The following is a 24,820-nucleotide window of genomic DNA, read 5'->3' as shown; positions in this document are numbered from 1 at the left end:
TCTGCAGTAGGCAGCTTTCACAGAGGTTCTTCCAGTGTAGTGGCTGTAGCTCTGGGTGAAGTAGGATCATCAATGTCGGCCCCCAGGGTTCACAGCTGTTCTGAGCCCCGCCCCCAGGTGGCAGGGCAGCCCAGTCAGTCAGTCACGTGCTGGCGGCTGGCCAATCATCGGGGGCGGCGCGGGGAGGGGTGGTGTAGACGGAGAAAGTGAAGGGTGAGGCACGGCCCTGCAGATTTTCCAGCGGATCCCCGGGTGGCCTCATGTCGCGCAGTGGAACCGATCCTGAGCAGCGCCAGCAGGCGTCAGAGGCGGACGCCGCAGCAGCAACCTTCCGGGCAAGCGGTAACTGCACCGCGGCAGGGACTCGCTGGGGCGCGGAGCCGAGCCCTCCCCTTCCTTAGGAAGCTTTCGTCCCCTCCGAAGGCTGGAACGCTCATCTCGAGCCAGACCGACTAGGCGTACAGTCGCCCGCGTACGAGCTGCAGGCCAACTGGCGCTGGGAAAGTCCAATCCTGGGCCTCTAGCTCCTGAGCGGGACAGGGCTGAGAGGGCGCTCCGGAGCTTGGGCCTGCTGGTGGGTGAGACCCAGGAGAGAGGGAGCTAGAGAGCTCTGAGGACTGATCTTGACTGTCTGCCCCCAGACCATCAGCATATCCGCTACAACCCGCTGCAGGATGAGTGGGTGCTGGTGTCAGCTCACCGCATGAAGCGGCCCTGGCAGGGTCAAGTGGAGCCCCAGCTTCTGAAGACAGTGCCCCGCCATGACCCCCTCAACCCTCTGTGTCCTGGGGCCATCCGAGCCAATGGAGAGGTAAGCCTATAGAGCCCTGCATCTGCAGGCTGGACCACGGGGAGTAGTTCCCTCTTAGAGCTGTCCTCCACCCACAGGGATAGTGAACCTCCTTCTGGGTCACATCTCACCAAGCTTTTTGGTTCCCTAGGGTGGGCCTTCCCTACTCCCTTGTAGCCTGTCCAGTCTTTGAAGCCCACCAGGTAACTGGTGGTATGGGGCAGTGAGTGCTTCTAGCCCATCCTTGTCAGTAGGTGAATCCCCACTACGATAGCACCTTCCTGTTTGACAACGACTTCCCAGCTCTGCAGCCTGATGCCCCCAGTCCAGGTAACCTGGCTCCAACTGCTGCTGGGGAGGAGGGTGGCTAGACCTCTTGAGGGACTTCTGCTGCAGAGAGTGATACTCCTTTACCTCAGGACCCAGTGATCATCCCCTTTTCCAAGCAAAGTCTGCTCGAGGAGTCTGGTAACTATGGATTTCCCCTCTTACAACTTTCAAACCAGGGTTGGAGACTCAGCATTGGGGTTGGGCCCTGCCCGTAGCACAGCCAAGCCCTACCTCTCGGTTATCTTTTCTCTCGTCACCACCCAGTAAGGTCATGTGCTTCCACCCTTGGTCGGATGTAACGCTGCCACTCATGTCGGTCCCTGAGATCCGGGCTGTTGTTGATGCATGGGCCTCAGTCACAGAGGAGCTGGGTGCCCAGTACCCTTGGGTGCAGGTTTGTGAGGTCGCCCCTTCCCCTGGATGGGCAGGGAGGGGGTGATGAAGCTTTGGTTCTGGGGAGTAACATTTCTGTTTCCAGAAATGTGGTCAGGAGGGAGTTGACTTGGTGTCTTTTGGCTAACAAAGCTCCCTATCCCTATCTGATAGATCTTTGAAAACAAAGGTGCCATGATGGGCTGTTCCAACCCCCACCCCCACTGCCAGGTAAGGGTGTCAGGGGCTCCAGTGGGTTTCTTGGCTGAGTCTGAGCCAGCACTGTGGACATGGGAACAGGATTAATGGATGGGACAAAGGAAATATGCCAATGATGTGGAGGCTTGGAGGTAAAGGACCTGCCTGTTCTTCTCTGTTTTTGCCCCTTGACAGGTATGGGCCAGCAGTTTCCTGCCAGATATTGCCCAGCGTGAGGAGCGATCTCAGCAGGCCTATAAGAGTCAGCATGGAGAGCCCCTGCTAATGGAGTACAGCCACCAGGAGCTACTCAGGAAGGTGGGAGAGAGCCAAGCCCTGTGTCCCCAAGGAGTCCCTAACTCTTATCCCACGAGAGAGAGGTGTGCAAAGGAGAACGCTAGAGGGTAACTAGTAGAGAGAGACTTGCTAGGAGGCCTTGGCAATAATCCAGTAATCTAAAGGAAAGATGATGGTGACTTCGACTCAGGTGGTTAGTGGTAGAGGTGGTGAGAAGACGTCAGATCCTGGGCACATTCTTTTCTTCTGCTTCCCCTGCCTATTTGCTCACCCCACTCCAGCTCCTATGTTACCTTGATGACTTCCTATCTATTCTGTCTGCCTAGGAACGCCTGGTCCTAACCAATGAGCACTGGTTAGTACTGGTCCCCTTCTGGGCAACGTGGCCCTACCAGACACTGCTGCTGCCCCGTCGGCATGTGCGGCGGCTACCTGAGCTGACCCCTGCTGAGCGTGATGGTCAGTCTCCCAAGTAGGATCCTGGGGCTAGGCACTGGATGGGGGTTGCTCCCAGTAGGGTCAGCATCCGGACTCCAGGCTGAGAGTCAGGCTCTGATTCCAGATCTAGCCTCCATCATGAAGAAGCTCTTGACCAAGTACGACAACCTGTTTGAGACGTCCTTTCCCTACTCCATGGGCTGGCATGGTGAGGCTTTTCAAGTACCTATATCTAGCCCCAACACCATTTCTGGGCTCCTGGGGCTCAGCCCAGTCAACTGCAACCCCAAAGGAGCAAGCCTTGAAACAGTTGCTGGGGGAAGTGGCCAGAGCAGAGATGCTGGGACTGACGGTGGAGCAGCAAACTTGGTGAAACTGTGTCTCCAATGTGCTTTCTAATCTCCTGCCAGCTCTTCTCAGGCAGGGGATCCTGGGAGATGTAGTTTTCAGATACCTGGTTGGGTTTGGGGGTAGGTGCTAAGCTGGATAACTGTAAAAGGGCTCTCTCTCCCCACTGTCTCTCTTCTTTCTGTCAGGGGCTCCCACAGGATCAGAGGCTGGGGCCAACTGGGACCACTGGCAGCTGCACGCTCATTACTACCCTCCGCTCCTGCGCTCTGCCACTGTCCGGAAATTCATGGTTGGCTACGAAATGCTTGCTCAGGCTCAGAGGGACCTCACCCCTGAGCAGGTCAGGACTCAGAGCAGTCTGGCTTCTTCAGACTCTCACATGCAGTATGTGCAGGCACCTGATATTTCTGTTGCCCTTGTGCTCCAGTCATTGCACAAGGCAGAAAACAGCTCTGGCAGGAAGGGACTGCCAAAGTTAGGAGCCCTAGGGCCTGGAAGGAGAGTATGGTCCTCAGATCCCCTTTCTCTCCTGCTTCCTGCAGGGAACCCAACAGTCATGACCCTGATAGTTCCCATAACAACCTGGGCATTCCTTGGGACTCAGGAGCTGCTCAACTCTTTCATCCCCTGGTGGCTTCAGCAGTCCTTATCACCAGCCTCACGATCCCACAGGCCCACCCCCAGTGGGCCTGTGGCATTCATATTTCATATTCATATTTCAAACCACAATATCCAGCAAAATGTCTCCTGAGCACCCAGAACTTCATACCATCGGCTGGGTGTGGTGGCTCATGCCTTAATCCCAGCACTTTGGGAGGTCAAGATGGGAGGATTGCTTGAGCCCAGAAGTTCGAGACTAGCCTGGGAAACATAGGAAGACCTTGTCTCTACAAAAAAAGTGTAAAAAGTTAGCCAGGTGTGGTGGCATATACCTGTGGTCCCAGATACTTGGGAGGCTGAGATAGGATCACTTGGGCCCAGGAGTTTGAGGCTGCAGTGAGCCATGATCATGGATGGCATCATTGCATTCCAGCCTGGGCAACAGGGCAACAGAGCAAGACCTTGTCTCAGAAAAAAAAAAAAAAAAAAAAAAGAAAGAAAAAAAGAAGTCCATATCACCATTCTTGGCAGCCCAGCCCTTATCCTCCTTAATTGCTCTCTGTCCCTTTTCCAGGCTGCAGAGAGACTAAGGGCACTTCCTGAGGTTCATTACCGCCTGGGGCAGAAGGACAGGGAGACAGCAACCAACGCCTGACCACGCCGACCACAGGGCCTTGAATCCTTTTTTTTTTTCAACAGTCTTGCTGAATTAAGCAGAAAGGGACTTGAATCTTGGCCTGGAATTTGGGCAGATATAGCACTAATAAAACTGTGTATCTCAAACTTTTATCACATACTCTAATATCAGAGGAGTGTGAACCTTCAGAGATCTAGGGTTAAAAGCTAAAGGCATAGCTCCAGCTACAACTTTTCTTTGTCTACAGATGTGTAAAATCTTGATGCAAAAATTTACCCCAAATTTCTGAACAAAATTAATATTCAGTATTATATCTAGCCTATAGATTCTCTTACTCTTGGTGTAATGACAGCATTCCCAGTTTAGGAAACTTTTAAAATCTTGTGTCTTGGTTGTGGCTGAGGCTTTGGGAAGGCCAGAGCCCCCTTTGCCACCACCCCTAGGGTGTCAGCTCCAGGCCTGGGCCTGAGGGTTTGATGGGGAGCGGGTGAGCTGGATCCTGATCCCAGTGGTCAGTGGCCAGATCCTGGGCTGCTGGCCAGAACCCTGGCTTTGTGAGTGGCTGTAGCTTGGCTCTGCTCCAGCCCACAGGGGCTAAAGGGGTGGGTAGGGAGCGGGTAGGGAGCGTGTACGTGGCTTTGTGTCCTTGGCTCCTCCAGACTCTCACATGTGCAGGCACCATATACTCCTGCTGCCCTTGTGCCCCAATCATTGCACAAACAGAAACAGCTCTGACAGAGAAGGGACTGCTAGTTAGGAACCCTAGGGCCTGGAAGGAAGGTATGGCTCTCAGAGTGACCTGGGGTCTATTCAGTCCCCTCTGGACCTGTTTCCCTGGCAATGCTGTGGGAACAACAGTCTATGTGACACAGGAGATCTGATGCCACCTGGTGTTCTCCAAATTTTAAGGTGAAGGCAGGGATTGTGAATGATACAGGGTTGGCCAGAATGGTTTTTGCCTTCGTTCTTTTCCCAGGGGAACCAAGCCTGTGGGTAGGGAAATCACACTAAGGCTGGACAGTGACTGAATCTGGCCCAGGAGAAACTTGGCTGCCTGCCTTCCAGGCCAGGGTTTTTCTTCCTTGAGATCCTGGAGGGGAAGTACCTGGAACTTGGGAGTGTTGCCCTGGTCTGGAAGATCTGATAGACATAGTATGCACACATTTCCCTCGAGCTTCCCATGACTGGGGACTAGATGAGAACCCTGGGTGGGTGGCTGGTTTCTTGAGGCATACGTATACCCAACACACCTCACACCTCTGACTTGGCTGCATTTTGGAATCATCTGGGAAGTTTTAAACAATACTGATGCCTAGGTCCAACCTCCAGAGATTCTGATTTAATTGGTATGGGGTGGGGTTTTGCAGTTTTCAAACCACAATATCCAGCAAAGTTTGAGAACCATTGCCCTACACAGCCCTCCTTCTTCTTTATCTTATCTGGAGTCAGGGGCACCTTCAGCTTCTCCAATCACCTGGCCAGTGGCTCTTGTTTCCAGTCCTGCTGTTCCAGGGTGGATAGGCCTTCAGGCGGAGACCCAGGAATCCAGCTCCAGACTCTGTCCCAGGCAGCCTCTTCAGTCCCGGACGGGACAGGAAGTGTCCGGCGGAGGTGGGGGTGGAGGTGATTGGCAGTTGGAGTCTCCAATGGGCCAGGAGCCCCCCTATTTCACTCCTCTCCTTCCATTGGCGCCTGGGCGGAGCCGCCCCCGCTGCGGGGGCCCAGGGCGGGAGGGAGTAGAGGCCGGGGCAGAGGGCGAGGGCAGAGGGCGCTGGCGGCAGCGGCCGCGGAAGGTGAGGCCTGGTGTAGACGCCAAAGTCTTGTCAGGAGTGGGCGGGGCAGGGTGATGTATGATCTGAAAGGCCGGGAGTGACTAACGACTGTCAGTGTCTGTGTGCCTGTGAGGCTGTGTCTGTGTGACAGTATCATTGTGTGCGATTCTGAGTGTCACTTGGTGCAGCTGTCAGCTAATGTGACTGCGTGTGTCAGTGTGCATGGAGCTGGGGGTGCATGTGGCTGTGCAAGTGTGGGATGACGTGTGTATCTGTCAATACACATTTTTGGTGGGACTGGGTTGTGTGTTTGTGTGAGAGGGACTGTGACCACATGAGGGAATGTGTTTTGGGAAGGTCTCTGTGGGGTTTGAGACCATGTCTGCCAGCGTGAGAGTGGGTGGCTGGCTTCGTGTGTGCCAATGTGTGACTTCAGCAGTAGCAGAGCAAAAGTGAGGTTTGTGACTATGTGTGTGTCCTGGGTCCTAACTTACACCGTGTGGGAGTACAGCGGTATTCATGTATTGGGGGACCTACTTCAAGAGCCCATGGGACTGACCTTTCTCTTAAGTGTCCAGCATGGACAGACACACCCACAACACACGTGGCTTCCCCTCCTTCTTCCTCTGCTCAAGAATCCCCAGCATCAGGTCTACTGCTCCTTATTTTCTGTTTCCCTGCTTGGCTCAGTTTCCCTTACGTGCCGTTTTCTCTCCCTATTGCTGTCTTACTAGAGATACCTCTGTGTGTTTCTTCACAGCTTTGTTCCCCTGGTCTCTCTGTGTGGGTGCATTTCCAGTTTTGCCTCTCCTGCCTCTCCGTCTCTCCCTGTGCCCCTGTGCCTGCCTTCCCTGCTGATCTTGATCTCTTTGGCTAGTTGGGGGCCTGTAACAGTGATGAGATGTGGGTCTGCCACTGCTAAGAGCTCCCTGAGAGAGGGGGCTTAGACCATGATGAAGAGTTGCTTTTAGGCGGTGCTGTGAGCCCTGGTAGGGGCTGTGTGCGTGTGTGACTGTGTGAGTGTATGAATATGTGTAAGTGTGTTTGAGTCTGAGACTGTGTGGCTGTGCCCGTGTGACTGTGAGTGACCGCATGTGAGAGTGTGTGAGTCTGAGGGTAACTGTGGGTCTTGTGTATTTGGCACCAAGGGACCAAAGGCATTTCCTGGTGCTGGGGCCCAAAGAATGGAGGGGGAGGTGAGAAATGGCTGGAACTTCCAGGGGAGGGGGAACTGGACTCTTTGGCCTCTCCTTATATCCCCCAACCTGGGGCCTCCCTTCCCCTGGAAGCACAGCCAGCTGTACCCTAAGGAAACATTTGGTGAGGAGTGAAAAGAGGGGGAGTTTGTATCTGATTTTTCATTTGATTGTGTCCACGTGTGTTCAAAGGCATGCCCTTTTGTTAACTGTGCCTCGTGAGTCTATGTGTGAATGTGAGTATGTCTGGCTGTGTGAAAACACAGGGCATCTCTCACTGACAGGGACATAAGTATTAGCCACCCTCCTTTCCCTCTTGCTGGCCTTGGCTGTGTCTGTGGCTTCCTTTCCAGACTTGGGGGAGGCCTCTTCCCTTCCCAGGGCCTTGGGTGGGAGGGAAGGAGGGAGGAGGCAGGAGCGGGGAGGGGGCCTGGCTAGGGGCGGCGGAGCTCCAGGGCTTAGAGGGGGCGGGGCAGGGAAGGGGAAGGAGGGGATGGCTCTGGGGTCGCAGAACTGAGTGGAGTAGGAGACGGGGGCTGTAGCTGGTGAAAGGAAGTCCTGGAGGCCATGGACACTCTGCTGCTGGGATCACCGAGGTAGGGTGGGGCTAAGCAGGGTAAGTGTGGCTGGGTGGCCAGGGGTGAGCCAACTGGACACACTCAGACAGACACACAGACACGTGGAGGCCCTGCTCTGCTCTACTCCTACTCCTGAAGGGTCTGTGCTCTTCCTCTTCTGGTCTTGTTCCCAGAGCCCTTTCCCTGCCTGCCCTTCGTTCTCCATCCACTTCACCACTGCCTTCCTCCTTCTGCTCCCCTTTGTCCAAAATCTCTCTCTCCTAGCATCCCCCACCTGCCATATAGACACACTGTTAGCTTTTTGAGTTATCGCTGACCCCAATCCAGTCTTTCCAACACTTCCCACACTGCCCCATCACCTCCTAGTCCTGATTTCTGAGTATCTCTTAGTGCTGTGGCCCCCATGCCTGTCCCTGCAGGCTCCCAGTTCCTCTCAGCCTCTCGTCCCCTTCTCTTCCCTCCCCTCCCCGCCACCCTGTCTCCATTTCCATCTGCTGGCTCCTCGCCCACCCCCAGCCTCTGGCAGCAGCCAGGGCATCTGGATCTGCTTAACTACACAGCCTCAGCCTGCACCCTAGCCCCATCCAGCTTCACAGACTGGAGACCAACGAAGTGTCAAGAGCCAGGCCCAGCTGAGTGGCCCAAGTAGCCAGAGCAAGGAGCCAGGTTCAGGCGAGCAGCCTGGCAGCCAGAGCAGGGGTAGGCCTCAGGGCGGGAGTGCAGGATGGGCTCAGATCCATGATGACGCCCTCCCCTCAGGGTGATAAGGTCTGCCCAGGTTAATCAGAGGCAGTGATAAGCCCTGGACCAGGTGGGGGTAAATACCAGAATTCCCAACAGCTGGACTGGAGGGGTTAATGGGAGTGGCTGAGCTGGTGCCAGTGCTTGGTGCCAGGGGTGGGCGCCAAGGGCAGTGGAGGGGGAGTTGCTGGCACAGTCTGTTGCCTCCGGCTTTTGTTCTGGGCCCTAAGCCCAGGACTGAGATGGAGGGTGTGAGGGGGTGTGTGTGTCCGTGTGTGTGTGTGTGTGCACATGCGAAGCACTGGGTATACAGTGGGAAAGGGGACCTCAGGTCAGTTCCCCCAGTGATTTCTAACAGCCTTACCCCACTTGGTGCATCAGTTTTTCTCCTACGAAGCCTCAGTTTTGGAGAGGAAGAGCCAGGCTTTAGCCTCCCATCTCAGGGGTCGGGGATTTCTGACTCTACCTCTCCCCACAGATGAGCAGCAGCTGCTCAGGGCTGAGCAGGGTCCTGGTGGCCGTGGCTACAGCCCTGGTGTCTGCCTCCTCCCCCTGCCCCCAGGCCTGGGGCCCCCCAGGTGAGAAGAACCCTGCTCTACAACCCCCCAACTCTGACTTGTGACTTGGCCACCCTCACTGTGGCCCCTTCCCATGCCTAACTTGTGACACCACCCCTGCTCCTGTCATCTAACCTGGGTCCCCTCTCTACCCTGTTCTCTGACCTCTGTCTCCACTCTGACCTCTGTCTCCAGATTATAACATGATGCTTTGATCCAGTGAGCCCCCCACCACCCAGTTTTTAACAGTCTGCTTCTTATCTGTCATTCTCACAAAGTGGGGAGGGGGGTAAAGGAAGAGCCTCACCTCAGAAGTGCCCTCCACAGGGGTCCAGTATGGGCAGCCCGGCAGGTCCATGAAGCTGTGTTGTCCTGGAGTGACTGCCGGGTAAGTGCCCCACCTGCCTGTTGGTCTGACACTCATGACCCTTTCTTGACTCTGCCTAGTCCTCATGTCCCGCCCCTCCCATCCTTGCCTGCTCTGTCCGTAATCCTCACCTCTCTATCTGTCCTAACCCTCTAATTATTCTTATTCAACAGAAAATTCAACAGGTATGTTTTGAGCACCTGCCAAGTGCCAGGTCTATTCTAGGCTCTGGGATACAGCAGTGCTAATGCCAGGCAAGGTGCCTGCCTTCACAGAGCTTACATCTTAGTGGGGAAGACAATAAGCAAAGGAGAATCTTGCCAGATAGTAACACCTGCAGGGCAGAAAAACCAGAGAGGGATGTTGAAGAGGACAACTGAGTAGTTACTTTTTTTTTTTTTTTTGAGACAGTCTCACTCTGTCGCCCAGGCTGGAGTGCAGTGGTGCAATCTGGGCTCACTGCAACCTCTGCCTTCTGGGTTCAAGCAATTCTCCTGCCTCAGCCTCCCAAGTAGCTGGGATTACAGGCAGGTGCCACCAGGCCCGGCTAATTTTTTTTGTATTTTTAGTAGAGACGGGGTTTTACCATGTTGGTCAGGCTTCGAACTCCTGACTTCAAGTAATCCACCCGCTTCAGCCTCCCAAAGTGCTAGATTACAGGCGTGAGTCACCGTGCCTGGCCTGTGGTTACTTTTTAATTGGTGGTTAGGAAAGGTCTCTCTGAGGAGGTGATGTTGAAGCTGATTTCTGAAGGTCACGAAGGAGGCAGCCATGCACACATTAAGGTATAAGCGCTCCTGACAGAGGGAACAGCTAGTGCAAAATGACCTGAGGTGGGAATGAGCTCAATACCCCCGAGGAATAGAAAGAAGACCAATGTAGCTGGAGTTTTCAGTGGGTGAGGGGGAGAGAGATATGAGCTGAAGAAGGAAAGGAAGGCAAGGGCTGGCTCACGAGGGGCTTTGAAAGCCAGTAAAAGGAATTTGGGTTCTATTGCAAATGCAGTTAGAAGCCAATGGAGAGCTGTGGCATGGTCTGACTTATGCTTGACATCTTGTCTTTGTCCATTGTCACCTCATCTTACTTCCAGGGAACCAGTGTCCTGGTTTCGGGACGGGGAGCCAAAGCTGCTCCAGGGACCTGACTCTGGGCTAGGGCATGAACTGGTCCTGGCCCAGGCAGACAGCACTGATGAGGGCACCTACATCTGCCGGACCCTGGATGGTGCACTTGGGGGCACAGTGACCCTGCAGCTGGGCTGTGAGTTGGGGAGGGTGGCACTGATGACACATGGGGATCCTGAGGGAGTATGGGACCTAAGTAAGCCCTCTGGGACCGGGAGGACCTGAGGACTGCTCAGTCTCCAGGTGTACCTTCTGCCTCTAGACCCTCCAGCCCGCCCTGTTGTCTCCTGCCAAGCAGCCGACTATGAGAACTTCTCTTGCACTTGGAGTCCCAGCCAGATCAGCGGTTTACCCACCCGCTACCTCACCTCCTACAGGTGTGTGCATGATCGGGTGTAGATGCCTACACATTTGGGTATGCTGGCGCAATGTGGGTGTGGGAGGCAGGGAGGTAGGTTCTGAGGAAAGCCTCAGAGGGCAGAAGGCCCTCTTTTCCTTCCTGACTTCCGATGGCCCCCTCCCCACCAGGAAGAAGACAATCCTAGGAGCTGATAGCCAGAGGTAGGACGTGAGGGAGCATGTGGGGGCTCCAGCTGGGTCCCATAGTAGGCATTTTCAAAGCCGAAGACCACGTCCTCCCTTCTAGGAGGAGTCCATCCACAGGGCCCTGGCCATGCCCACAGGATCCCCTAGGGGCCGCCCGCTGTGTTGTCCATGGGGCTGAGTTCTGGAGCCAGTACCGGATTAATGTGACTGAGGTGAACCCACTGGGTGCCAGCACACGCCTGCTGGATGTGAGCTTGCAGAGCATCTGTGAGTACCCACCCCAGACCTCCCCCGGACCCCCATCACAGAGACCCCAAATGGACTCAGATCTCTCCACTCCCAGAGCTCCCAGTTTCCTCCCAACATAGACTCCATTTCACACAGAGAAGGCCCTGTGGAGCCTGAGAAGGCAAAGGGATCAGAGCCCAGGAGGCCTGGTTATTTCACCACGCACTCTAGAGGCTGCTGCTGCTACTCACACTGTCTGATTGGCTGCCTAGCCTCAGAGCAGGCTCTGCACCGAATGCAGCCATATGTCGTGTCCTCCTTTGCTGGCCCCTCCTTCCTTGACCTGTGCATGGGAGTGGGACACTAAAACTCTAGCTGGAATTTGGGCCAATTCATCTTCCTTGGATGAAAATAAGAATTGCTCTTTTATTCACTCAACAAGCACTTCAAAAGTCCACCCGCAGATCTCAGGTGGTTTCTTTTTTTCTTTCTCTTCCTTTTTTTGTTGAGATAGGGCCTCACTTTGTGCCCAGGCTGGATGAAGTTCAGTGGCGTGATCTTGGCTCACTGCAGCCTGCAACTCCTGGGCTCAAGCTATCCTCTCACCTCAGCCTCCCAAGTAGCTGGGATTACAGGCATGTGCCACCATGTCTGGTTAATTTTTAAAATTTTTTGTAGAGACAGGGTTTTGCTATGTTGCCCACGCTGGTCTCAAACTCGTGGCATCAAGTGATCCTCCCGCCTCAGTCTTCCAGAGTGCTGGGATTACAGGCACGAGCCACCACACCCGGCCTCAGCCCATTTCATAATACAGATGACCCGTCTGAGTCTAATGGAAGATCAACTTTAAAATTTCCCCTCCCCTCTCAGGAGTGTCTGGCTAAGGCTCCTTTAAACACACACTTTGGGAAGTGGTGGGGAAGTGACGGAGACCCATAGCCTACCCTGACTTTGTGTCTTGATGCCCTTAGTGCGTCCTGACCCACCCCAGGGCCTGCGGGTAGAGTCGGTACCAGGTTACCCCCGACGTCTGCGAGCCAGCTGGACATACCCTGCCTCCTGGCCGCGCCAGCCCCACTTCCTGCTCAAGTTCCGTTTGCAGTACCGTCCGGCGCAGCATCCAGCCTGGTCCACGGTGAGGCCTGGAGTGCGTCCCAACCCGCGGCTGTGGGTCCTGTGTCTGATTTCATGATCCTGGGTGTTCTGTGTAGCTTTCCAGTGCTGGCAGGTCACTGAAGACCCAACACTTCCCTGTGGGCCAGGCTTTGTACTGGGTGCTGGGTTGCAGTGGTGACTGACAGACTGAATGTCTGTGCTGTGGGGCTATAACTATGATGTAAAGCCCATTTGTGGGAAGATAGCAATGGCTTTTAAAAAAATAACTCTTTTTTTTTTTTTTTTGAGAGGGAGTCTCACTCTGTCACCCAGACTGGAGTGCAGTGGTGTGATCTCGGCTCACTGCAACCTCCACCTCCTGGGTTCAAGCAATTCTCCTGCCTCAGCCTCCCGAGTAGCTGGGACTACAGGTGCCCGCCACCGTGCCTGGCTAATTTTTGTATTTTTAGTAGAGATGGGGTTTCACCATATTGCCCAGGCTGGCCTTGAACTCATGACCTCACAATCTGCCCACCTCGGCCTCCCAAAGTGCTGGGATTACAGGTGTGAGCCATGGCGCCCGGCCTAAAAATAACTCTTAGGAAAAGGAGTGCCTTTCACCTAGAGGCACATTCTCTTACAAACACTCATACCCAGCTGAGGATAGCAGTGAATTTGCGTCTCAGGAGATGTTAAAGATTGGCTGGTATCAGGACTGGGGAGCAGCAGCATCAGATAATAGCTAATATTTACTTAGTGCTGCCTCCCTGTGGGGTACCTGGCTACACTTTTTGCATACATTGTTTTGTTTAGGTATATTCACTTCTATTTTACAAACGAAGAAACTGAGTCACAGAGAGGCCCAAAGGGTCATTCAGTATGTGGTTCACAAAGATTTGAACCCAGGCCGCCTGATGCCACAGCCTCTCTAAGTAATCACTACTGCCGTCTTACAAACACGAGGTGTAGACTCAGCCCCACCAGACACCCAACATGAGACCTAGACAGCTCCACTAGGCTTTAGGATGAGACTGGGAGCAAGGGGTGCTCTTTGTAGATGGTGGCTGGGAAGGCCCTGCACTTACAAGCTGGGTAACAGTGAGTCATGTTTACCCCCAGGTGGAGCCAGCTGGACTGGAGGAGGTGATCACAGATGCTGTGGCTGGGCTGCCCCATGCTGTACGAGTCAGTGCCCGGGACTTTCTAGATGCTGGCACCTGGAGCACCTGGAGCCCGGAGGCCTGGGGAACTCCGAGCACTGGTGAGAGACAAAGCCAAAGAAAAGGGCAGAGGCCCCACCCCAAAGCATCTATCAGCTGAACCAATTCCAAAAGACAGCCAGGTGGCACATGCCCTGCCCACACAGGCACGGCGATTGCTGTCCCAGACTTCAGACTTGTTTGCCTACAGCCCTGTCTTAGCTTAAGTCCTGCCCCTTGGCCTCCACCCCTGCAGTTACAGGCTCCACTTCTACAAGCTTGGAGCTTGCCATGCACCCTAGGAGCTGGCCATGCCCTATCAGGCTCCTCCTTCTAGGTACCTTGACTTCCAACCTAGGCCTTGGCCTTGAGCACAGGACGTGACCCCCGTCCCCACCAGCGTATGGACACATATTGGGTCTTGCCTTCCTTTAGGGACTGTACCAAAGGAGATACCAGCTTGGGGCCAGCTACACACGCAGCCAGAGGTGGAGCCTCAGGTGGACAGCCCTGCTCCTCCAAGGCCCTCCCTCCAACCACACCCTCGGCTACTTGGTGAGCTTGGGCAGATGGGCAAGACTTGTAAAGGACTGAAAACCCCAGAGAAAAGGGGACACAGAGCTTGGTCAGGCTTGCTCTCAGTGACATGTGGCCCTCCCCCTCAGATCACAAGGACTCTGTGGAGCAGGTAGCTGTGCTGGCATCTTTGGGAATCCTTTCTTTCCTGGGACTGGTGGCTGGGGCCCTGGCACTGGGGCTCTGGTAAGTGACTGCCATTGGTCCCTCAGCCTCTGATCCTCACAAATGCTCTGATGCCCATAGAACACATTCATCTCCACCCTTCATGACTGCCCGCTGAACCTGTCTGATTCTGGAACTACCTCCCCATACCTCCATCCCCCATGCCCCAGTTGATTTTAACTGATTCCTCTCCTGACCCTTTACTAATAAACCCTTTGGAGGAGACTGAGATACCCCACATTGTTGGAGAGACAGCTGCCTTTCTATGCCCCAGGCTGAGGCTGAGACAGGGCGGGAAGGATGGATCCCCAAAGCCTGGGTTCTTGGCCTCAATGATTCCAGTGGACAGGCATCCAGGTGAGTAGGACATCCAGAAGATTTGGACTTGGAGATGTGTGCCCCTATTTTGAGTGTCCAGATTAAGAGCTAGCTGCCCTAGTCATTTTAAACATGCTGGGAATCCAAGTTGGGTCTCCTCATTTTAATGATGTCTAAGCTGAGGGCTGGGCCTTTCATTCTTGAGTCCCTGGGCTCAGAAGTGGGTCTCTTCCCCTTCTCTCAGGGTACTGAGGAAGGACCCCAGGTGGACTTCCCTTCAGGGTATTAGTATTAGTGTTAATACTCTTCCAGGGTATTAGACTCAGCTGGATATTCATCCTTTTTTTTTCCAGGTGTCTTGGATCAGTGCTAGGTCCCCTCCTTCATTCTTGTTGTGCCTGGGCCCAGAGCTAGGTCCACTCCCTTATCTTCAGTGTGTTGAAGAGGCTCCCTCAGAGCTGGGCTCCTCTACTCATCTTCAGAGTGTTAAGCTTAGAACTGAGTCACCTCCCTCATTCTCAGGGTGTCTGGGCCAAGATCCAGTCTTACTGTCTCTCCTGATTTGCCTCCTGCTTCTTCTAGGAGCTCCAAACCTGTAGAGGACCCAGGAGGGCTTCCGCAGTTTCCACCTATAATTCTGTCTTGCTGGTGTGGATGGATGGACAGATAGAAACCAGGCAGGACAGTAGATCCCTATGGTCGGGTCTCAGCTGGAAGTTCTGTTTGGAGCCCATTTCTGTGAGACCCTATATTTCAAATTTGCAGCTGAAAGGTGCTTGTACCTCTGATTTCACCCCAGAGTTGGAGTTCTGCTCGAGGAACGTGTGTAATGTGTACATCTGTGTCCATGTGTGACCATGTGTCTGTGAGGCAGGGAACATGTATTCTCTGCAGGCATGTATGTAGGTGCCTGGGGAATGTGTGTGGGTCCTTGGCTCTTGGCCTTTCCCCTTGCAGGGGTTGTGCAGGTGTGAATAAAGAGAATAAGGAAGTTCTTGGAGATTATACTCAGAGATTATTGTCCAATGCTGCTTTATTATTTGGCTATTGGGGGCTTCAGCCCATTTTCCTTAGCATCCCAAAATTCAGCTTGGGCAGAGTCCCGTGGAGCTTTCTCTCTTGGTGCTCAAACCACTGTGACAGGCTGGGGTTCTGGGGGTGGATGCAGATGCTGCGTTGAGCCAGGTGAAGCCTGGGTAGAGAAAGGTCCAAAGCTATGACCATAGCTTGGGGATGAGATTAGGGTCCAGGGGTTAGGAGCAAGGACCAGATGAAAACCTGAGTTGGCATCAGAATTAGCAGTTAGGGCTGGGGTTGGGATCAGCATTAGGGGCTGGGACTGAGGTCAGAGTCAGGGGTATCAGGGGTGGGAGCTCACACGAAAGCCTGGAGGTGACAGTCCCCATCAGCCTCCTGCAGTTTCACCTGGATGACCTTCCTCAGTAGCTTGTCTGAGAGTGGCTTTCGGTAGAGCTGAGTACAGCAGGCAGTGCTGGGTGGCAGTAGGAATGCTAGGGGGCAACAGGGCCATGTGTTCAGAGGGATCCTGACCAAGAACCTCTCTGCCAGACAGCTGGAGGTTAGGTTGGATTTCCTGCGTCTTTTCAACTTCATCCCATTCACCCAGACCCCCAGCTTTCTATACCTCCAAGTACTCACCTGCTATAGGGTCTGGGCTCAGGAGCAATGACAGCAGCAGGAGGCTGCAGAATGTTGAGGGCCCCTTCATGTTCCTCAGCCTCGACTCTTCCTTCTTTCTCTCTCCTCCTCCCCTACCTTTTATCTGGGTGCCTTTTACCTGGGGCACTAGGTGAGTCAGAGGCAGTTGGAGATGTATGTGTAACCTGTGACACTCCTGGGCCCTAATTCTTGGCCTGTTGCCACAGACTCCTTCCTCATCTAGGATAGCCATTTCCCATGTGCTCCTAACCTCTGGGCAGTGAAGCTGGGGGAAGGATTAGTGTGTGATGTAGGGACTGATGGAACAGTGAGTAAGGGCAGTCAAGCATCCACAGCAGCATCTAATGATAGACATTCACACTCAAATACGCATAGCCACACATTCAAAGTCACTCCTCAATCACTTGGTCAACCTCACAAAGTCATACTCATGATCAGACAACCATAGACAAAATTAGATAGCCCCGGTTATACTCAAAGTCCCCCTCCCACCCAGTTGTGTTTTCACAGTCATCCATTCACAAGCAAATTCACACTACCACACACAGATTCTGATAGGGGAGTTGTGGGTGGGGTGGGAGCAAAGGGCGGGCCAGCACCAACTTGCCTTCACCTTCTCCTCCCCACTTCCTGGCTTGGCCTGCCTGTCTTATCAGAAGAAACGGATGGGAATGGGTCCCTGGAGCAGGCCCTTCTGGCTGAGGAGGGTTCTTGGCTGAGGCCAGCCACATTCAGAGAAGCTGGGGGAAGGCCCTTTATGGTAATATTAAGGGTGTTTTGGAGATGCTGAGGTGGGGCAGCTTTCCCCAGGATGATGAGACAGGGAGGAAAGATAAGGAGGGAAGATAAAAGCTCTTTGGTGCTAGGTTACTGTTGTCAAAACAGGTACAAGGCCCAATGAATCTTACCTTCCTGTTTTTGTCTAGTGCTGTTCCAGGAATGCCAACCTCTTGCCAGCAGGGGCCTAGGGTCTCCAGATCCAGTCCCTGACTTGTTGAAGACATCAGACTCAAGCACTCCATTACATCTTTGTTTTACTCAAATTCCAGCCTCCTGCCTGGGCCTGGAGGAACATCCCCCCTCCCTACCCGGGTTCAGTCACACCCTCATGTCCAGCTGCTATACGTGCTGCATCCCACCCTCCAGCTATAGCCGCTTCTCTAGCCGCTTCTCTCCTAATCCCATACCCAGCCGTCACTCCGTTCTTTACCCCCTCCCCGCAATGCAAAGCTCCTATTCATCTTTACCCAGTCCTTTCCAGGAAGCTGGGAGCTGCCTAGGGTGGGGGTATGCTGCCAAGTTCAGTGCCCCTGGCTCCTTTAAGAATTTCTCACTCCTGGTCCAGGGATCTCAATCTGCAAGTCCTGCTCTATATTTGAAACATAAACCAAGTCATAACGCAGTAATCCAGCCCTTATCTTGTTGCAGTCGTCTGCTGTAGGGTCAGCCACTCTCTATGGAGTAGGCTTTCTCTTGGGATAGGGCTTGGGCCTTTCTCTTGTGTCCCAAGGCTTGGGTATAGCCACTGAGGAAATCCCAAGGAAATCTCCCAGGTTCCTCGGTCTTGTCATAGACCTTCTTCATCAGTTGGCTGTGCGCTACATACTTTCTGGTCTTTCCTGGACTTGTCGGTCCAGAGGCCTTCGGAAGGCAGAAAACAAATGCTTCTGGGTGTGCACCCATCTCTCCCCTTTAAGACCAAGTCTTCTCCCCAGCCACAATCTGCTGTAGCTTTGGCCCCAGCCAGAAACTGGGCCGTCTCTTTCTTTAACTCAATCTTGTGGTGCCCTTTCTGGTGCTGGGTCCAGTCCCTAACTGGAGGCAGGCCCACATAGCAGTCCCTGATTCTCACCACTTGAGGAGTTAGTGGGTCCCAGGCTGATTGGGTGACAGAAGGGGGCAGCAGAGAGCAGTGACCCTTGGACTCTCCTAGGGAGGGAGCAAGGACTGCTAGGTAGGCTGATGCCAAGGATCTCTAAACTTGGGATCAGACTGGAGGAGCCAAAAGTTGGGGTATGAACTGTAGGAAAGGTCGCCAACCCAAGTCACTCCTCTGTGGCAGGCAGCTTCTAGGAATCTCCCCTTCTTCTCATTTACAGCCTGCATCCTACACCTCTGCTTGAAATGTTTTAGATACACTCCCAACAGAGAAGATTCTTCAGACAGCTGGCAAAGTCCTGGCTCCGAGGAAGGGAGTGACAGGCAGGATTATTTAGTTCTCTTCATATAGGCGACTCACAGTATGGGTTTTTGGGGGTTGGGGTTGGGGGAGACAGTCATTGATAGTAACAGGAGGCCTGACACTGATGAGGGGCTTTGACGTGGAAGGGCACCCTTCCAGGGAGGGACGCCCTGTCAGTACGGAACAGAGCCAGTGTGGGGAGGGGCGCTCGGCTCGAATGGCGATAGCGGCGGCAGAGTCAGGAGGTCAGTACGGTGGGCTTCGGTTTAAATCTTTAATGCACTGGCTGGCTGGGCAGCGGCGGTGGGGCTGCGGCGGGGGAGGCCACGACCCGAGCGCTGGGGAGCAGGACCCAGGCCGCTGGACAGACAGCTCATCAGGCCTCGCAGAGGCTCCAGCTTCTGCTCCCCGGGGTGCGCCGAGCTGTGGGGCGACCCGACACTGGCATGAGGCGGGGCGGGAGCTACCGGATTCCCCCCGATGGGTCCTCAGAGACTGAGTCCCGTCCATGCCCGGGGCGGGTCCGCGGTATCGCAGCCCCCTCACCTCCGCTCCCTCCGCCACATGCGAAGCCAGGGGAAAAAGTAGAAACAGCCCCAGTAGATCCTGCAGAGAGAGGGCAGACCCGGGCGGGGAGGGGCGGGGCGGGGAGGAGCTGACCCTACAGACTCCGCCCCGCAGTGCCTCGCCCTCGAGGAAGGCTCCGCCCCGCCCCTAAAAGCAGCTCCCTTCGCGCCCACGCCCTTGGGAGGCTCACCCCGCCCACCCCTCGCCCCCGCAGAACTCCACCCTCCCCCACCCCGGAGCCGCCTGGTTCCTCCTCCGCAGAACCCGCCTCCACTCACTCCTCCTCCGCCTCCAGCGCCACCTCGTATCTCCTCATTCCCGACATGTCCTGGGCTCCGAACGTCTCCTGGGGAGCGGCATGATTGAATCAGGGATTCCCTAGCCCCAGGTCCCCTTCTCCGTCATTCTCAGGACGAGGCTGCCCAGTTCTCAGGTAATATGAGGCCGATACCCCCAGGAAGCCTCAGTTGCCACCACGGGACAGGGTGGGCTTGGAGATTTGGGAGGCACTGGAAGTTAAGGGGTGAGGAGGCCGGTCATCTCCGGGGCCTGGGGCATTTAGGGGGCCAGGGCGAGAGGTTTGGCGGTCATGGGGCTGGGAGATTTGGGGCCCTGGGTGAGGATTTTCAGGAGCTGGGGTCACCTGAAGGGGGGGCTGAGAGGGGTCAGCGCAGCCTAAACTCCCGCCCTCCCTGGCTCCACCCCGGAAACGGACCGTTACCATTACGTCACAGGGATGCCGTCGCGCACTAGGTTTGCCTGTCCCCCGGAAGGGGTGGGGTCTGCATGTCTCCCAGAGGAGGCGGAGTCGAAACGTCATCTTACGGGGTGAGGCCAGGGGCGGAGTCGGTTGATTAAGATGAGGGCAAAGGACCCTCTTTTATAGGTGTCGAGTCAGGTTTTGGAGCTACACCTTGGGAGGCCGAGGCTTCCGCAGCAGGCAGCAAGAAAAGAGGGTTGGGACTAAGTCCAGTACCGTTTTCCCAATCCCCACGTCTCCTCTACCCCTCCCTGGGCTTCTGCCCTGCCAAGTGCCTCTCTCGCCTGCCTCCCTCCCCTTGTATGACCCTGGGCTGAGGAGGAATAGGTCCTCAGATAGAGTCCAGTCTAGAAAAGGCCAGGCTACGGAAATACCTGGTTGAGTGGCCTCGGCTAAGTCACTGAATGGCCGGAGGGTCATTGCCCTTCCTCTCTGGCCTGAGACCTATCTTCCTGTGATTTTTTTTTTTCGCTACATTCCTTCAATCAAATATTTGCCGAATGACCACCTGTGTGTCAGGCACTGTGCTGGACATGGGGATGTAGTAGTAAAGAAGACAGGTGGCCGGGCGCGGTGGCTCAAGCCTTTAATCCCAGCACTTTGGGAGGCCGAGGTGGGTGGATAACCAGGTCAGGAGTTCAAGACCTGCCTGGCCAAGATGGTGAAACCCCGTCTCTACTGAAAATACAAAAATTAGCCGGGCGTGGTGGCAGGCGCCTGTAATCCCAGCTACTCGGGAGGCTGAGGCAGAGAATTGCTTGAAACTGGGAGGCTGAGGTTGCTGTGAGCTGAGATCGCACCACTGCACTCCAGCCTGGGCGACAGAGTGAGACTCCGTCTCAAAAAAACAAAACAAAACAAAACAAAGAACACAACCAACAAGACAGGCACCTTGTCTGCCCTCTGAGAGGTAGGGGTAGAGCTGGGAGGATCAAAAGAGAATAGTGAGATTCTTACTATAAATGGAGCAGGCTAGTTGGAAGAAGTAGAAGGTGCCAAGAAAGGGCAATTAACCCAGTGTGGGAGGTTGGAAATAGCTGCCCCAGACCTCTGACATCCCAGCCAAGGCCCAATACTGAGCTGTAGTTGGTTCGAGTAAGGGGAAAGACAGTCTTGGGGCTGGGCTGACTGTATAGGAGGGAGTGACCAGAAATAAGTGGGGTGAAAGTTTCCTCTGGGTGAAATGTGAGGAATGGATACCCCTCTTCTCTCCCCCATCCCACCCTCTTTCTCCCTCTCATTCTTGTCTTCCCTTGCCTGAGCCACATACAGATAGCAGACAGAGAGATCCATGGGTGCTAGGTGGTTTTATTGGAAGCACTGCAGTCTGGGAGTTGGGAAGCTATGCTTTCACCACGTTCACACTTTCACTCACATTCACACTCATGTTGACACTCCAGGCCTGGCTGGGTCAGGTCTGGTGCTGAGGAACTAGAGGCCTTGTCTTCCCTTCTGATCTTTGGTTCACCAGGCCAGGGCTCTCTCTGGCACTCTCATGGGCTAACTGCTGTGGCTCTTGCTCTGGGAAAGGAAGGAGAGGAAGGGCCATGGGCTGTAATCTTAGATGGGGCTCAGAGGGGGCAGACAAGACTGGGGAGGGCCAGGCTGTCCTTGGCAGAGGTCTTCTGCAGTCTACAGATGGTGCAATCTATCCAGGGCTGGTCTAGAGGCTGCCTTTCAGTGTGGTGAATCTGGAGTCAGAGAGAATGGAGCCGGCCGGGCGCGGTGGCTCACGCTTGTAATCCCAGCACTTTGGGAGGCCGAGGCGGGTGGATCACGAGGTCAGGAGATCGAGACCACGGTGAAACCCCGTCTCTACTAAAAATACAAAAAATTAGCCGGGCGTGGTGGCGGGCGCCTGTAGTCCCAGCTACTCGGAGAGGCTGAGGCAGGAGAATGGCGTGAACCCGGGAGGCGGAGCTTGCAGTAAGCCGAGATCGCGCCACTGCACTCCAGCCTGGGTGAAAGAGCAAGACTCCGTCTCAAAAAAAAAAAAAAAAAAAAAAAAAGAGAGAATGGAGCCGTAGAACTCATCTTCCCTAAAGGCCCTGGTGTGAGGGGCAGATGCTGGGGACCAGATCTGGGAACCTGTTTTAGGGGCTTCCTTGTGGGAGGGATTGGGCAAGGAGAAGTGAAGGAAGTAAGATGGTGAATGGAGGCCTGGATGATGGAGGAAGTGATTGGGAGGGGAGGAGACTGGACATTCTCCACCCCGACTCATAGGACAAAGTGCCCTGCAGCCATCCCTGAAGAGGAGGTAGCAGAAGGCACCAAAAATGTTCCCAGGAATTGGGTGTTGATTTACTAAGAGGCAGAGTCCTCAGAGTTGTTGGTATCACCCAGAGCTAGGGAGTGAGTATTAGCTTTAGGGCTTAAGATGGGAAGGCCACAGCCCTGACTGGAACTTGGGATATCTGTGTCCAGAGCTTTAGTGTTGCTCTCTACTCCACCCACATGCACTGTTCTATTCTTCCTCTGGGAAGTCCAGGCTAGAGAGACAGAGCCTATAAAGAGAAGAGCAGCCAGAGGCTCCAGAACCCATCCGGGCACTGATACATACAGGAACAGCTGGGGTACAGGCACATCTACATCACACAGGTGCACACAAAGGGCATAGGCATACCCACACCACACAGGCACACACATAGACTGCAAAGGAATACACACAATGCACAGGTATACCCATGTCACACAGGCCGTACAGTCATCACAAGGGTACACCCATTGGGCATATGTACAGTCTCGGGTTCATACTTGGACCTGGAGGTTGACATTGTGAAAGGAGAATAAATCTCAGGACCCCCAAATCATTAAGCCAAGGGGAAAGTCAAGCTGGGAATTGTGTCAGGCAAACCTGCCTCTCATTTTACTCCTAAGAGAGATAGCTACAAAGAAAAAGCTACATACCTCCCTCACAATTTGTCCACAGGGAAATTCCTTGTGGGCCTCAAGATCTTTACTTTAAAACAGTTGTGTTGAATTTCACCCTGGCAATGTAAACTGATAGCTTATCTTCACAGGTGCAGGACAATAGACAGAACTCAAAGTCATCCCTCTGCTCACCTGAGACAAATGATTGCTTCTTCTGCCCTATTGTTTATGCAAAAATGCAGATCCACTGAGCCAGACTAAGGCATGAGTGTGACTATTCCTTTACTCCCCACTCCATGTAAATTGTGTATTCAGTGAAAGGCTGATCAAAGCCCCAAAAGAGTGCAGCCTTTTGTCTCTTATCTACCTATGACCCGGAAGCCTCCACTTCGAGTCGTCCCGCCTTTCTAGACTGAACCAGTGTACACCTTACATGTATTGATTGATGTCTCATGTCTCCCCAAAATGTATAAAACCAAGCTGTGCCCCAACCACCTTTAGCACGTGTTGTCAGAACCTCCTGAGGCTGTATCATGTCATGAGTGTGTGTTCAACCTTGGCAAAATAAACTTTCTAAATTGATTGAGACCCATCTCAGATACTTTTGGATTCACAACATGAACTCAGCTTCCTTTACAGACTCCCTGAGACCTGCGCGTTGATCCCTGCCATGCCCCTCACCTTACCGTTTAACCTCTGCCCCATTTTACTCACTCCTGGCAAGAAAACCAGTATGCTGAGAAGAGGAGTGGTGCCATACAAGAGGCCATGGAGGATGAGCAGAGATGGACAAATGAGGAGAGTCCCTGGGAGCAGCAGGTATGCAGGAGGCCTTCTGCTTGTGTGGAGTCTGTGAGACTGTGTGTGAGGTTGGATGGGGAGAGCAAGCAGGAGAGGGATCATGATCATGAGGGTGAGGGAGTCCTTGAAAGACTGAGGGTCCATGAGTGTATGTGGATCTGTAGGAGGCTGTGGCTGTCTCCTATTTATGGCCCCCTAAAACTTTCATTTTCTACGTTCAGAAACTTCCTCCCCTTCTGGTGTGTAATAAAGAATTTGACTGGCCTTTGTCCCTGGCTCCTGAGGGAGAGGCTAAACCTTTGGAATTTCCCAAGTAATAGGAATGTCTTTATTACTCATGAGCCCCTTGGAACACACCTGGGTTTATGCTAAGAGATGAGATGACTCAGGTTAGAGGTTGGTCACCCTAAAGACCAACCATGTGATTAGAGAGTTGGGACTTTGGGCCAGGCTGACCTCTGGGGAGGAAGGGGGCGCTGGAGATTAAATTTGGGTATGTGGCCAGTAATTCAATTATGCTGATGTAAGGAAATCTCAATAAAAACTCTGGACACCAAAGCTCATAAAACTTTCTGGTTGATGAACACATTGATGTCCCAGGAGGCTGATGCAACTTATGTCTCCACAAGGAGAAACCACTGAGAGAAGCTCTGCATTTGAGACCCTCCTAGACTTCATCCTGTGTGTCTTTTCATTTGGCTGTTTCTGATTTATACCCTTAATAAACTAATTAAACACAGCACTGTCCTGAGTTCTGTGAGTCACTCTAGCAAATTATCAAAACTGACAGGGGTTTTGGGAACCTCCCGGACTTGTAGCCAGTTGGCCAGAAATGTGGGTGGCGTGGAGACCCTACTTGTGGCTGGTATCTAAACTGGGGACAGTCTTGTTGGGGACCTTTCCCTTAAACCTGTGGAATCTGGTGCTAACTGTACGTGACTAGTGTCAGAAGTGAATTGCATTCTGTGAGTTGGTAGCAGAATACCTTCCCACTGGATAGCTTCCCATCACCTCTCTCTCCCTTTTTGTGGAGGAAACTCTTTTCTCTTTCACAACTCTCTGCAGTAGACTGTACCTGTTTTTCACTTTTTGGCTTCAGCTCTGAGAATCTCAGCAATAAGCAGTTTGGACAAAGGAGGAGAGTTTGCACTATTACCATTAGGGGAAGATTTGCAAGGTTTGTGATGTTGCTCCTTTGGAGGCATTTGAGCCATCAGTCTCAAGGCTGGGAGTCGGGGTTTGGTTCAAGATTAGGGTCAGAGGTAGGAATGTGTCTCTTCCCTAGGTTCCTCACTGCCAGCTCTTCTCTGTAGTACTGACACCTGGGAGTAGGAGGAGTGGGAAAGATGGGACATAGCCACCCCCTAGATTCCCTGAGGGACAATCACAGGAGCAGGGTAAGGATGAGAAGGTCCCCTCCCAGATTCTCCAGACCTCCCTGGGCTCATCATAGTGCCTATATATCCACCATCTGAGATCCATTC

General features: G+C 53.8%; 4 protein-coding genes and 1 long non-coding RNA gene across 14 annotated transcripts; 3 read left to right on the top strand and 2 right to left on the bottom strand.

Annotated features, from left to right (window-relative positions):
- GALT (galactose-1-phosphate uridylyltransferase) lies at nucleotides 1-4,165 on the top strand. Its single transcript, XM_003263385.3, has 11 exons — nucleotides 1-342; nucleotides 642-811; nucleotides 1,045-1,120; nucleotides 1,210-1,258; nucleotides 1,385-1,514; nucleotides 1,667-1,723; nucleotides 1,886-2,008; nucleotides 2,314-2,446; nucleotides 2,550-2,633; nucleotides 2,962-3,116; nucleotides 3,951-4,165. Exons 1-11 carry the CDS (start codon nucleotides 261-263, stop codon nucleotides 4,029-4,031), a joined length of 1,140 nt encoding a protein of 379 aa, XP_003263433.1. The 5' UTR covers nucleotides 1-260; the 3' UTR covers nucleotides 4,032-4,165.
- Nucleotides 4,166-4,626: 461 nt separating this feature from the next.
- IL11RA (interleukin 11 receptor subunit alpha) lies at nucleotides 4,627-15,475 on the top strand. 8 transcript variants are annotated; one of them, XM_030817540.1, is made up of 14 exons: nucleotides 4,627-4,922; nucleotides 5,459-5,636; nucleotides 8,779-8,878; nucleotides 9,185-9,245; nucleotides 10,315-10,484; nucleotides 10,611-10,725; nucleotides 10,877-10,909; nucleotides 10,995-11,161; nucleotides 12,094-12,257; nucleotides 13,337-13,478; nucleotides 13,852-13,971; nucleotides 14,082-14,178; nucleotides 14,432-14,514; nucleotides 15,058-15,475. In XM_030817540.1, exons 3-14 carry the CDS (start codon nucleotides 8,779-8,781, stop codon nucleotides 15,072-15,074), a joined length of 1,269 nt encoding a protein of 422 aa, XP_030673400.1. In that variant the 5' UTR covers nucleotides 4,627-4,922; nucleotides 5,459-5,636; the 3' UTR covers nucleotides 15,075-15,475. The 8 variants fall into 8 exon arrangements, with proteins under 8 accessions (XP_030673400.1, XP_030673398.1, XP_030673397.1 ...); XM_030817538.1 differs by having other exon boundaries at nucleotides 4,627-5,165; nucleotides 5,459-5,624; XM_030817537.1 differs by having other exon boundaries at nucleotides 4,627-5,165.
- A 15-nt stretch (nucleotides 15,476-15,490) lies between these two features.
- On the bottom strand, nucleotides 15,491-16,681 carry CCL27 (C-C motif chemokine ligand 27). The gene is made up of 3 exons (XM_030817544.1): nucleotides 16,135-16,681; nucleotides 15,854-15,986; nucleotides 15,491-15,667 (listed from the first exon to the last, which is right to left on the bottom strand). Exons 1-3 carry the CDS (start codon nucleotides 16,385-16,387, stop codon nucleotides 15,532-15,534), a joined length of 522 nt encoding a protein of 173 aa, XP_030673404.1. The 5' UTR covers nucleotides 16,388-16,681; the 3' UTR covers nucleotides 15,491-15,531.
- A 1,911-nt stretch (nucleotides 16,682-18,592) lies between these two features.
- On the bottom strand, nucleotides 18,593-19,684 carry LOC100581481. Of its 3 annotated transcripts, none has more exons than XM_030817546.1 (4): nucleotides 19,626-19,684; nucleotides 19,183-19,250; nucleotides 18,884-18,943; nucleotides 18,593-18,760 (listed from the first exon to the last, which is right to left on the bottom strand). In XM_030817546.1, exons 1-4 carry the CDS (start codon nucleotides 19,626-19,628, stop codon nucleotides 18,604-18,606), a joined length of 288 nt encoding a protein of 95 aa, XP_030673406.1. In that variant the 5' UTR covers nucleotides 19,629-19,684; the 3' UTR covers nucleotides 18,593-18,603. The 3 variants fall into 3 exon arrangements, with proteins under 3 accessions (XP_030673406.1, XP_030673405.1, XP_030673407.1); XM_030817545.1 differs by having other exon boundaries at nucleotides 19,620-19,676; XM_030817547.1 differs by lacking the exon at nucleotides 19,626-19,684 and adding an exon at nucleotides 19,548-19,620.
- LOC115836368 lies at nucleotides 19,252-24,078 on the top strand. Its single transcript, XR_004031399.1, has 3 exons — nucleotides 19,252-19,337; nucleotides 23,260-23,354; nucleotides 23,937-24,078. It is a non-coding gene; the product is annotated as an uncharacterized LOC115836368 (long non-coding RNA).
- Nucleotides 24,079-24,820: the final 742 nt, after the last annotated feature.

This window comes from Nomascus leucogenys, chromosome 8, assembly GCF_006542625.1.
Source record: "Nomascus leucogenys isolate Asia chromosome 8, Asia_NLE_v1, whole genome shotgun sequence".
Classification (NCBI taxonomy): domain Eukaryota; kingdom Metazoa; phylum Chordata; class Mammalia; order Primates; family Hylobatidae; genus Nomascus; species Nomascus leucogenys.
The sequence above is the reverse complement of the archived record's forward strand: the minus strand, read 5'-3'. Positions and strand labels throughout refer to the sequence as shown.